Raw genomic sequence first — 13,391 nt, 5'->3', positions numbered from 1 at the left:
GTAATGTCTTTCTTTAGGGTAAAAAAACTTATACACCAGGTAATTAGCTCATCCTTTAAGGATTCCTAATGTGAATAAATTGTGAAGAAATCAGTCCTGGCAACAGTGGTCTTTTGATAGTATCTAGCTTAGCATTAGTAGTCTGTGCAATGATGTTATCAGAGTTCCTGGAAATCCTATACGACTAAAACAATAAATTGAGTTTGACAGTCAAAAAATAAATCTCATTTTCCATTTCTTCTTCCTTGGTTGTGCAGCCTGAAGTGTTCAACATGCCTCGAATGTGCACAGTGTTCATGTTCATTTAATTGTGTGTGGCACAGTAACCTTCCATTACAATTTCAAATGGATTTTAGTAACTTTCTTGCATTCTAAAGTTCTGTGCTGTTTTATTTTGGGGCCAGGGAGATTGAGAAAAATCCTAGTGATGAAACGTGAGCTTTATTGTCCGAGCTAGGCATAGCAGGTGCCCAGGACCTATCGGCAACTAGCCCCTTCATTTGCCTCTGGTATTGAATATTAGACTGGGTAAGAGGTGAGGAACAATCCTGCAGAGAGAGAGACTTGGATGATTTAGGCATGGTCTACACAAGGCTTTTTGTCCGATATAACTGTTTGCATTATGAGGTGTGATTTCTGTAGCGAAATTAAATTAGTACAACCCCTAGTTATATCAATATAAAGGTACTTTATACTAGTATAGCTTATTTTCCTTCCCTTACGGAAATAAGCCATCCTGATATAAAGCGCTATGTTTCTTCAGTTGTCCTGGTAAATTTAGAACAGTGCAATTTTTGTGTGCAGATAAGCCTCTTAAAGATAGTTTCCAACTCAAGTTTGTATGATAAAAGTTCTTGTGGGTAGATCGCCTGTATCAACAGCATGTTCAAGTACAGTTGATTACAAAATCATGCACCACTGAATATATTTGTAACAGAACCATATGGAATATAGTGTGTATATTACCGAAAGCTGCTGTTCCTCTTAGTTAAGAACAATGCAGCTGCAAATGGTTGTGTGCATTTTTAATGTTGTTTATTTTTTTTATAGTTGGACCCTCTTGAACAAGCAAAACTGGATTTGGTTTCTGCATATGCATTAAATTCAATGTTTTGGGGTAAGTATGCTTCCACTTTATACCCTCCATGACCGGAGATTGTCGTGTTCATTTCAACACTTTTTTTCTGATGATGACAAATTTTAAATAACCAGATTCTGTAGTCAGATATCTATGCAATATTCTTTATTAGTCTAAGAACTCAGGTTCACTACTGCCCTTAAATAAGGGTAAGTGATGATGGAATTCTAGAGTAAAATTGGTACAGTAAACTCGTATCCAGCAGCCCTGGGACCGGGAGGTTGCCAGATATTCAAATATTCTGGAGAATAGAGAGGTGTACCTAGCAGTGCATAACACACAAGAAAAATAAGATTAGATGTTAAGAAACAAACAAAAATGGATGCACAGTACTTTATTTACCTGCAGTAGTACTGTACACTGTAAACTTATTCTGTATTTACTGTATTTGTTTGTATGTATGTTCCCTATAGTGTACTTATGGAAAATGTAAATAAAACGTATTTATGGTTAAAATGCTGGCCATTTGAGGGTTTTGGATAAAAGAATGCCAGATATGAAGGAGTTTACTATAGGTACATAGACTAGCAACAGATATGTAAATGAGAATGTTGGGGGGTTTTGGCGGCTTCTTCTGTCCTTTTCAGTTAACCATATTAGATTTGAATTGGAGTACTTGATTATAGAATAGTTTTTAATTGGATATTTGAACAGAGCCAGTAGGTGCTAATCCTGCAAATGATCACATGGAGACACTTCAACTCCTCTGTGTATTGTCTGCTACAGGATTTGGTCCTTGATCATTCCTGCCCTTATGTTCAAGAAAACAAATTTTCTTCTTGCAGTATACCTGGCCACTCAAGGAATCAATCCAAAGGAACATGCAGTGAAACAAGAGTTGGTAAGATTCCCTTCTGTTAAAATTCATTGCAAAATCAAACTTGCCCAGGGCACATAATTATTACATAGTTTAAAATCTGCTTTTAGAAGAAATAATTTCAGTCTCCATGCACTGCTATATTGTATGTATGGCATTATATATCTGTTGATATAAGCCGCTTAGCTTGCCAAATTAAGAAAGTCATGATATCTCTAGTTCAAAACAGTAGTATTGTGGAAAGCAAAGTTGTCAAGCCTGGTAAAACCAGAAAACTAGAATAGAGTAAATGGAGTCATTCTTTTCTCCCACCTTTTGTTTGAGAATTGGATTCTAAGCAGACCAGTTTTTCTCTGTATCTGCTGAATGAAAAAATGTTACATGCTTAAGAATAATTTACAGCTTCCAGTACGGTGGTTTTTTCCTATAAATACTTGGAATCATGTTAATCTCCAACTCTGGCTTTTCTTTCTCTTGTATGACTAAAAGTATACCGTGGTTGATTTACTAGCAAAGACGGGAAAGAAGCCCCCCGCCTTTTTCCAGTTCTTCCATTAATTCATTTTCTCAGCAGTAAAGAATCCAGTTCAGCAACAAAGCTAAAAGCTTTTTTGGCACCAGTTGTATGTGTACTGTCCAGTAATTCTGCATTAGTGACATATTTACAACCTATAATAAATCTTTTAGGTTTGTCTTTATGCCATTTAAATACATGACTATAGTATATAGGTTCTGCTATCTTAGAAATTCTGCTGACTTTAAAAATCAAATCATTTAGTTTGAAGAAAAAAATAGAAATATACTAATACTAATGTTAAAAAAGAAGAAATAATTAAGGCCATTTGAAATGCCTATGTAAGTAACATCATATTGGAGCTATATGAGTATCTTTTACTTATATTATTAGACTACATAGAAAGATAATTCTACATAAGGTAATTCCTTGTGATTGAAAAATATAGAAGACTATTCTGAATATCAAGAGAACACATTGTGTTTATAATTTGAATTTTACAGTCTATAGTGGATCATGGAAAAATATCAGATTGCTGTCTTTTTGTGGTGATTCAGTTTCTGTTCCCTTTTACGTTATATTTGCACAAAGGCATTGCACTATTTTAATGTATTCTTTAAAAATATACAGCAGAAAAATGCAAAGCAAGTAATATATTGGTATTTACTTGACAATTGCTGGTGGCTTTAGTTGAAAATGATTACTTCTACTTTTTCTTCTAGTCTCTTTGTACAAATAAAGATGTGAATGAGTAAATGTTTCTTTCACCGAAGAGTAATGTGATGTTTTTATCACTCATGTGGAAGGGGAAATTGGACACTGTCTCCCACCATTTGTTTTGTTTTTCAGAACTCTGTTCATCATGTACTTATAGGCAATACACAAGGATTCAAATGATATTAATGAAACTCTAATTCCAGCTGTCAGCATTCATTTCTTCTGTCACCTTGTTGAGATGTTTCTGTCAACTCCTTTTTTTTCCCTTGCTGATATGTGTAGGGTTGCCCATCTGTTCTGATTAGCAATCTCAATCATATTAGAGAAATACTACAGTGTACCATAAATTTATGCCCTGTACAACTTAACCAGTTAAAACTACACCTTTTACATGGGAACTTTGACTAGCATTTTCAGGGATCATTTTAGGATGTGGGTTCTCATTACCCTTGTAAAACACGTCAGTGATTGAGGTGATAAGCAAGGTAGAAAATGTTGGCCGTGTGTAAATGACACATATGCTGCATGTTGATATATACATTAGCTGTGTATACAAAGTATATATCTTTTAAGTAATGTCTATAACGGAAGGAATATGTAGAGTGCTCCATAAGGGCTGTTTGTTCACTGTTTGTCTAAGGTCTTGTGGGATATCTGTGGGAGAGCTGGCAATTGAACTAGATTTCCTGAATCCCACAAGATCTTCCTTTTCCTGTGTGTGTTTGTATAAAATACACATCACAGAATAACTGAGAGTTTCTTTAAACAATTAGGCTTTTTTGGTTGGTCAGATTAATATTTTGATAATAGTGAGTTTTGAAGTTCAGCAGCTGTATATTTTGTATTTATATAATGTACATACAACTTAATTTTACAGGCTTTACTTGGGCAAAATTCCTGTCATCTTCAGTGGGAGTATAACCTTTAAAGACTGGAAGAGTAGACCCTTAGTTTGTAATACTGTTAGACAAAATACTACCGGAATGAATACCTTACATATGCCTTGATATATAAAGGTATTTGATATTGTACTGCTGATGGCCTTATACAATTTGCGGTACAATTACCATGTCGCAGAAAATCTGCTAAAAGGTCAATCTTGAGTCTACAAAGAATCCACTAGAGTTTTAACAGAGAGGAAGTATTTTATTCTGCTGCGTATTATGGGAATGTATGATGTTCTGTATGCTTTGTTCTCACTGATCTTTATTTTAATGGTATTTGTCTTCATAGAATAATAGCAGGTGTGCTTTTTATTTGGTATCTTGCAGGAGAGAATAAGAACATACATGAATAGGGTCAAAGAAATAACAGACAAGAAAAAAGCATCCAAACTGGATAAAGGAGCTGCAGCAAGATTTGTAAGAAATGCATTATGGGAACCCACGCCTGAAAATGAGCCTAAAGTAAAAACTTCTGCTAAGGCAAAAAAGAGAAAAATGAATTAACTGTTTCCCTTTTGGTTTTATATATGTTTATGAGGTCGGGAGACAACTGTACAATTTTTTTAAAATTCTGTTTTGTATATATTTTGCATCACGTAAATAAGGAATTAAAACAACAGTTTGGTAAATATATCCTTAGTAAGGATGTAAACTGTAGGCCCAGATTGCACAGTTTATACTGAAATCAATGCACATGTATATCTGAAACTAAAAGTTGGTCCTTTTGAAGATGAGCTTTAAATCTGGACTCTTTTTAAATGAGAACAAACTAATATTTTTTCCAATTCTTTGTTATAATGTGCTAATTTATGATTTGCATCTGATTCTAATAATTTTTGGATAATTCAAACTGGAACTGTATTTTCTAAATTTAATCTCTGACAGTCACAAAACAATGGACATCTAATCTGTGCGTATTGTTTACATGGGAGCCTTTGGTTTTCAAGTACATCTGGGTTTGTAACGCTAAAATTGTAGAGCATAATGTCCTTTGCAGTAAATAAATATGATGCCTCTTTTTCAGTCTCAACTTGAATTAAGTGCTGTTTGTGGTCTTTTAATGTTTCCATGCCCTTAAAGTATGGATGGGTGCTTAGTGCTGGTACAGAGAGATGGATAGTTTAGTAGCCATAGGGAATTGTGGAAATAGAGGTGACTATTTGCTCTTTCCTTTGCTACTGAGTGTGGAAAGTATTCTCTTGTATAGAAAAAGTATTGCAATACTGGACAAATACCCTGTGTTTCAGATATGACTTGATTAATTTGTACTCTTTCAGGGAGCATGCATATTAACTTGTTGGGAATTTGTTGAGGAGACCCTATTAATTTATGTTTCAGTACAGTGCATGCTCACAAATTAATAATACTTTTTTTTAGGGGGGAGATAGAAGGAGGTTTGATGTTTATATGACAGCTGTGTTGATTGCCTGGGGTAAGTTGTGCTCTGATTTGAAAGGTGGAAATGCTGGTGTCATTAGCAGGATGAATTTAAGTGAATTGTCTCTACCTACTTGCAAATGGAGAACCCAGTATCAAACATACTGGGTTAATTTACAGTTGGCATGCACTTTGTAATCCTGAACTTTGCATTGTACAGGCAGGCATTAGGAATATTCATGCAGAGTGTCCATAAACTTAACTGGGGGCTTCTTGGGCATACAGGAGTCTGCTCTCATGTTGTAAATTTCAGAGTTGTTGCCTCCAACTGAGGCAAAGTGAGTGTAAAATTTTACCAAATCAGAGTGGATAGCATTTTACACTTGGTTTTCATTAGTGTAAATGACAGTGCAATTGTGAACTGGGCCAACTGAACCAATCCTAACAACCTGAGATTGACTTCCTGTAATTTGAATTAAGGCTCTCACCTACTAATGTGAATGAATGAGATTGTACTGAATTACTGATTTGGAGCTGATATGGTGAATTTCTGTGTAACATCATTGAAAGCTATTGGCTGTTGTATGGGAAGTAATTACACCACCATGTGCTTTCATAGTCTGAACTGATAATGAGATGCTATAACTTAGGGGTGAGTAAACCCTTTTACATCAGGCCCCACTTTTTATCCCTGAGATTACCAGGGTGCCCCCCAACCTTTTGAATGTAATTAAGATGATGGAAAGTTTTGGTTATGTTCATACAAAAAAACAACCTCAAAAACCTTTTGGCTCATGTAAGAAAATAAACGTGTAGAATGTAGAAACTTATTAATTGCTATATAAATGTGAATACACAGACATAAAACCAGTAACACATTTTAACATTTGTAATGAGATGGATGAGCCTGAGACCCAGCAGCCGATTGTGCTGTACCCCCCTTTATGAAATTTCTTGCCCTCCACACTTTGCTCATCCTTGCTGTAACTAAAGCTATATCACCATTGACTATTCAGAAATTATTTTTTTAAAGGTAAATGTTTTGATAAACTGGCCTGGTGTGTGTGCTAAACACAAATGCCAGTAGCTTTGTATCTTTAGAAAATGGTTCTGTGAATGTTGTGATGAAGAATAAAAAAGTCTTAAGTATGTAAATATCTTTGTACACTGATTTCTGGGATAGCTGCTACTATTAGTTTGGACAAAGTTTTTCGCCTCCAAATGCTCATCCGCAGGCCTAACTTTACTGCCACAAGTAGTCTCATGGATTGTCACACGAGTTATGTGTGTTCAAGATGTGTAAGCGTTTGCTGGATCAGGGCTAAAAGGAGGACACTCAATTATCTGTAGGAAAAGGTATGTTTATGTGTAACTGAAGGTTGTTGTATGACTCATCTTTGGGCTTAGCTTTGTAGCATTTTTAATCTTAAAATGCTTCCACAATTTATTTAGGCTAATACAATTAAAAATGATTAATGTAACTAAGTAGTCTGTGCTATTTGTCATAGCTTTGGGGAGTGAGGGGGAAATTTACTCACTTTGGAAATCTGTTTTATTTTTTGAGGGCCTGTTCAGTCCTGGTCCTGCAGTGTCCTCAGTGTGGGTGGACCACGCTGTAGGAACCCATTGATTTCACTAGGGTTTTGTGTGGGTGCAGGATTTAGCATGTGCAGAACTTGCTATAGGATGAAATGTTGGTCTGAACATATAAAAGTAAGTTTGGCCAGAGGTGTTGACCGGTATATGCTGGGCCTATTTGTGTGTGTGTCTACACAGACACACACACGCATGCAACATACTGATATTCTGTGCTTAATACATATTAATATGTGGCATCAGTAGTATATACTAAAGATCTTTTTACTGTGTCTGTATAAAATCACTGTCAGAACATATTATGGATGCCACATATATTAATCTACATTAAGCACACAATAAAAATGTTGTATTATACATATATTTCTAGAAGTTATATGACTAATTCAAGCAATGGCTAAGTCAGGCCATTCAGCACTTACATAAGTAATTCAGACCCAATACGGTGTGCTTAATGCAGATTAATATTGTGGTATCAATACATACTGAATGTGATTTTGTGTATAAAATCATGTTTAACTATATATGTATATAAAATCATTTCAGCAGTATGTACTATTGTTACCACATATGTGAATCTGCATTAAATGCACAGTATGAAAATAACTTGTATTTCTAGCAGCTACATGGCTGAATTAGCCAATGTCTTTTTATAATCCTGTTCACTTATGCTAAATATTGCATAATTCTTTACAAAGGTGAAGTTCAGCTCTGGTATTGGAAAATAAAAAACTTGTCAGAAGGCAAAACAGCTGAATGTTCTAACTGGATACAAGATGAGAATGAACCTTCTTGGACAGTACCTCAAATGTCACTAGTTAAAACAAAGATAAGAAAGGACATTAAGAATCTGGGGAAAACTGATGGATTGGAGTTTAGTGACTGGTAAAGACGTTCAGAATTTGTAAAATCACCCTATAAATATTCCTAGCTAAAATGTGTAACTTGGGAGCACACCTTTTTTGTAAGCTGAATGCAGCAATGGTGTACAAGACAGCTTCCTGGAAATTGTTATTTTAGGGTATGTCTACACAGCAGCCTTATTTCAAAATAAGCTATTCTGGAAGAGCTCTTCTCAAATAGCTTATTTGGAAATATTGCTGCTACGCACACAATTGCATTTTGAAATGGTACTTAGCTATTGTGAAATACAAAGTCTACACACACAGATTCTATTTCAAACTAGAGCCATTGGGTGCGCTACAGCTCATTTTGAAATAGGCTGTATTCCCTGCTTCACCTATTTTGAAATAGCTAGGTGCTGTTCCGATTTTGAAATAAGCCAACCACTGTTTTGTAGTTGTCTTGCGTAGATGCTAGGATTGTTATTTTGAAATAATGGCTGTTATTTTTAAATAACTTTGCTATGTAAACCGACCCTTATGGAGGTGTAATCCTGACTGACATTGGTTTTCAATGGGAGGGGTAGGTGGTAGGGGGCATTCTTGAATATATTTCATAAACCAAATTGTGGCCAAGCAATTGACTATCATCATCAACCATAGGCTCAGCACCTGTTGGTGTCTGATGCCTCCCTTACTAAATTGACTATATACTTTATCAGCAGAAGTGTGGGATAGTCATGCAGGAGGTCAGATTTCTGGGACAGACCAATATTTCGAAGCACAGAATCCAGGCCTATGGTACAATGCACATAGCCTTTAAAGGGGTTGAGCATTAATGTTCGGTTTATTTAATTCTCACCTCTAGTCATCCTGTGTACAATAGCAGTACTGGTGGGGGAATTCCTTGCCACTGTGCCTCTGCAGAATTCATGACTGGTGCACAGTTTTTTTCTCTAGAAAATGCATTCTGCCCAAGAACGGCGGGAGTTCTGCCTCTGGCCAACCAGAAGTTACTGGTGGCACCAGAGCTGTCAGCAGTACGAACACAGCCAGCTGCTGTTTGTTCTGGTCCCAAAGCCACCACTGGTGGGCAAAAGGCAGAAATCCAGCATATCTTGGGCAGCATGTATTTTTTGGGGGGTGGGTCATGGGGCTGTGGAGAGAAATCTGTATGCACAGTGGCACTGAATTCCCCACAAAATAGAAGTTCATCACTGCACCCTGCTTCAAGAGCCAGGTTAGAAAAGGCAGAGTGGGGCACACAGGGCTTCTGGGGTGTGTGTGAGGAAGTGTCATTGACTGGGGTTTGGAATGGTTAGTGTGGGAGACTGGAGTGCAGGCCAGTGGGGTAACACCATTGAGCCAGGGACTGAATGGGAATGGGCATGCAAGGCCATATGAGGGCAAAGGAGGGAGGGCACATGGGAATGGGGTGCCAGGACAGGGTAGATGTGCCTGACTGAATGCAAAAGGCTTAAGATCAGCCAGGGTCTGCATGGGGGAGATTCCCCAACTCTATAACTATCCCCCAACTTCCCTCAAAAGAAACTGTTCCATTCTTCTCCTACCCTCACTCCACAGCACTCCAGCTTCATTCACTGTCCCTCAGCTCATAGGTTACCTCTGATGCCCTCAAGCTTTTGCACTGTTTCTGAGGGGTGCAGGGAATAAGGTTCTGTGTAGTAACAAATGAATTACTTGAAATTCTATATTAACATGCCTACAAAGGGAGCTATTTGTCAAAAAAGTGGCGGGGGGTTGGTATATATTGCTGGACATATTGCTGACAGATATTTTTATATTCCACAAATAATTGGAACTGGCTGGATTATATTGTGTTATTTTGACAAAATATCCAGAATATTGCAGAACTTTTAAGGTTTTTGGCACAGAATTTTTAATTACCTGGTGCAAGCTTCCCTCAGAAGTAACAGGGAACTAGGCGTCCTTTTCAGTCAGAGGACAAACAGCAGGATAGCAGCAATGTGAACAGAGAGGAGGGAGGAAAGAATTTGCTTGTGGTAGTTCCCAGAAGAAGCTTCATAAAGTTTCAGCTGTCTAGTCAAACTGAGAGAAGTAGTTTTGGGAAAACAGGGTTGGTTAGCTAAGCACTTGACAGCAATTACTTACTAATGATTTAGAATAATAGAAATATAGGCCTGGAAGAGACCTTGAGAGGTCATCTAATCCAATCCTCTGCCCCATCTCTGAAGAGTTTTTAGCCTGTTCTTAAAACCATCCAATGATGGATATTTCAGATCTCCCTTAGCAGTTTGTACTGGTGCTTAATTACCCTAACAGTAGGAAGGTGTTTTTTTTTTATACTGTCTAACTTAGGTCTCCCTTGCTGCAGTATAAATCCAGTACATCTCATTCTATCCTTTGTGGCTAAGGAGAACAGTTTTAATCAACTTCTAACAACTTTGTGTATATGAAGACTGCTATCATGTTCCTTTCTTTGGTTTCTTTTCTCCAAAGTAAGCAAACTTTTTTTTCTTCAATATTTGCTCATAGGTCATATTTTTCCAAACCGTTAATAATTTTTGTTGCCCTTCACTGGGCTTTGTGCAGTTTATTCACATCTTTCCTGAGGAGCAGTGCCCAAAACTGGTATTACTGACTGAGGCTTTAACAATGCTTAGTATAAAGTGGAATAGTTACTGCTTGTGGCTTGCTTATGACACTGCTAAAACGTCCCAGAATGGGGTTCATTTTTTTTTGCAACCGTTGCTGTGTCTACACTACAAACTAAAATCGAATTTAAAGGAGTTAACTTGACATTAAAACATTCACTGTAAATTTCATTAGCGCTATTTAGTCAGCCCTGATATCGATAACAAAATATTGATATTAACAGACGGGTCTAGCGTCAATCTTGAGTTTAAAATGTCGAATAAAGGCTAGGGTGGAAGCACCATGTCTTTCATTCAAATTTATTGGCCTGCACAAGTGTCCCCTATGTATCCCACAAAGCTATGCGCTGCACCTTGCTCCCAGCTCCCCGCTATTAGCTGGAGCTGGGAAATTGACCAGAGCTGCTGCACTATCAGTTTCCTGGGCTCCCAAGCTGCAGGGACTCAAGAAACTGACAGCGCTGCTGCTCCTGGCTCCCACCTCCCCACTATAGTAAAACCTTGATTTTATGGACCCTGACTTAATGGACTTTACAAACAATGAACGTTCCCCATTGTTCCTGAAGTCTGCTAAACGGGTCAGTAAAAGTCCCTCCAGCCCAAAATTTAAGGGACTTACCTGCTGCAGCCTGAGGAGCCTCTGCTGCTGCCATCTCCTTTGTCAGAGCCACCACGTGTCTGCCAGGCACACCATGGCCAGGTGGCTCCAGATGCTGATAGGTAGGTGCCCATCCTGCAGGTGCCCCCCCAGCCAGCAGGCTCCAGCAGCTCTTTCACCGGAGCCAGTGAGTGGCAGGGGTTTGTGTTTTTTGGAAAGGCCTTTTTTTTAAGGGGGGAGTGTTTTGGGGTGCTTTTTGGGGAGGTTGTTTTTGGGGGGTAAGTTGGGTTGGGACTGGGGCTGGGGGAGCCTGCAGGGAGGGGGAGTAACCCTCGAATTTAATGGACTGTTGGGAAGAACAGACAACTCTTACCCCCCCACATTTAAATGGAGGTTGTACTGTACTAGTGGGAGCTGGGAAACTGATGAGGGCTGCTGCGCTGTCAGTTTCCCAGGTCCCCCACGCTACAGGACCTGGGAAACTGGCAATGCTGCTGCACCTGGCTCCTGGCTCAGAATGCAGGGCTGAGGGTACTCTGGGATAGGGTCCCACAATGCACTGCTGCAGCAGTCGATGTTTGGTGATTTCAGTTTGGATGCAATATGTCGAATTTATTGGGAGCCAGTGGGAAGTGAGGATACTCAAAATCAAATTTAAAAAAACCTGACATTATAAAATTGATTTTAATAAATTTGAATTTATCTCATAGTGTAGACATATTCATTGGCTCATATTTACTTTGAGATGTGGTATAACCTCCAAGCCTTTTTCTCGATCTAGTATTCCGTCCTTGTAAGTATTTTGTATTTGTTCAGTTGATTATTTTTTCAAAAGTGGAATACTTTGCATTTGTCCATATTGAATTTCATCCTATTTATTACAGATGGTCTTTCCAATTTACCTGAATCATTTTGAATTCTAGTCCTGACTTCCAAAGCAATTACAACCCCTCCTAGCTTGGTATTGTTTGCAAACGTTATAAGTGTAGTCCTCTGTCATTATCTACATCGTTTGTGATTATATTGAATAGAACTGAGGTCAATGTAAAATATTATCTGTAAATGCTAGTAATCACAGTAGGGTATATAGTTTCATATGCAAGTCTAGCAGGGTGATTTTACTTGAATACTGAAGTATTATTCAATAATATCCCAATTAGAGGAGCCAACTTCTCATTTTTCCTGTCCTGCATGTACAGCAGAAATACAGCACTTACATGGCAGTTCAATGCCCGATAGATTCTGCTCTCTTATTTCACTGGTGTAACTCAGGAGTAATTCCATTGAGTTGGTGGAGTTTCTTTAGAGTTATGCCAGTATAACACAACAGAGGAAACTTTGGCCCTGTGTCTCAGGATTGGTCCTTGTGTCTCCCTATGTCCTGTTACAGCAGATGATAACTATAACTGTCATATGGACAAGCCAAACAAGTAAACTGCTGCCAGTTTAACAGTTAACTGCTGTTTGTAATTTACTTTGTATTGGGCTGCAGTGTTAATTACCTGCTTTTTTTTAAATATTAACATTAAATACTGGAAAAATTATGGTAAATTGACTTGTGTGCATTTGGATGGGTTAATAACAAGTAACAGTAATATATGCCTAACCTGTTCCCAAATGCTGCAAATGTAGGATGAGATTGATTAACTTTAAGTGGGGATAGAGATGTTTCCTGTTAATTGACTGCTATAATTACTTACCTTCCACACAATCTACTGTAATTGACAGGGTGTACACCAACTAATTTTAACAGTTAACACAGAGTTAGCTTTGGTCTGTTGGAGTAGGTCTACCCTGAAAATCTGAATGATTGTAGAATTTAAGAAGACAGCAGGCCTCTAAGGCTGCTGCTTGTTACTGTCCATGACAAAGAAAGGGTTCAATTTTAGTAAGTAATATACAGAACAAAACTGATACTAGATTTAAAATCAAATACTAGGGTTTTGTGACATCACTATTACTTTGTGACATGCTTTTATTACCTCCATTGGACAGGATAAGGAATTGCCATTCATTGGAACTACAGATGAAATGGTTTATTCTTGATACACACAGGGTTTCTTGTTTATTCCTAACCAGAAAATTATCATGTATAAATTTTTGCTTATTTATTTAAGCAAAATTAAATACTTAAATTAGAATGGGTTCCACTGAAATCTATGACAAATCACCTTTGGTATGTATCTCAGAACCCGGAACGCTTTATTTCTGA

General features: G+C 37.7%; 1 protein-coding gene across 3 annotated transcripts in view; it reads left to right on the top strand.

Annotated features, from left to right (window-relative positions):
* The window catches only part of C1D (C1D nuclear receptor corepressor), a 31,698-nt gene extending 20,265 nt beyond the window's left edge, over window positions 1-11,433 (top strand). For all 3 annotated transcript variants that reach the window (XM_074989438.1, XM_074989437.1, XM_074989439.1), the window contains 3 exons: window positions 1,051-1,117; window positions 1,924-1,979; window positions 4,458-11,433. In XM_074989438.1, coding sequence (XP_074845539.1) covers window positions 1,051-1,117; window positions 1,924-1,979; window positions 4,458-4,634 — 300 coding nt within the window. In that variant the 3' untranslated portion in view covers window positions 4,635-11,433. The remainder of the gene's footprint in view (window positions 1-1,050; window positions 1,118-1,923; window positions 1,980-4,457) is intronic.
* The last annotated feature ends 1,958 nt before the right edge of the window (window positions 11,434-13,391 follow it).

This window comes from Carettochelys insculpta, chromosome 3 (genome assembly GCF_033958435.1).
Source record: "Carettochelys insculpta isolate YL-2023 chromosome 3, ASM3395843v1, whole genome shotgun sequence".
Lineage (NCBI taxonomy): Eukaryota > Metazoa > Chordata > Testudines > Carettochelyidae > Carettochelys > Carettochelys insculpta.
Note: the sequence above shows the minus strand (reverse complement) of the source record. Positions and strands in the feature narration are given on the sequence as shown.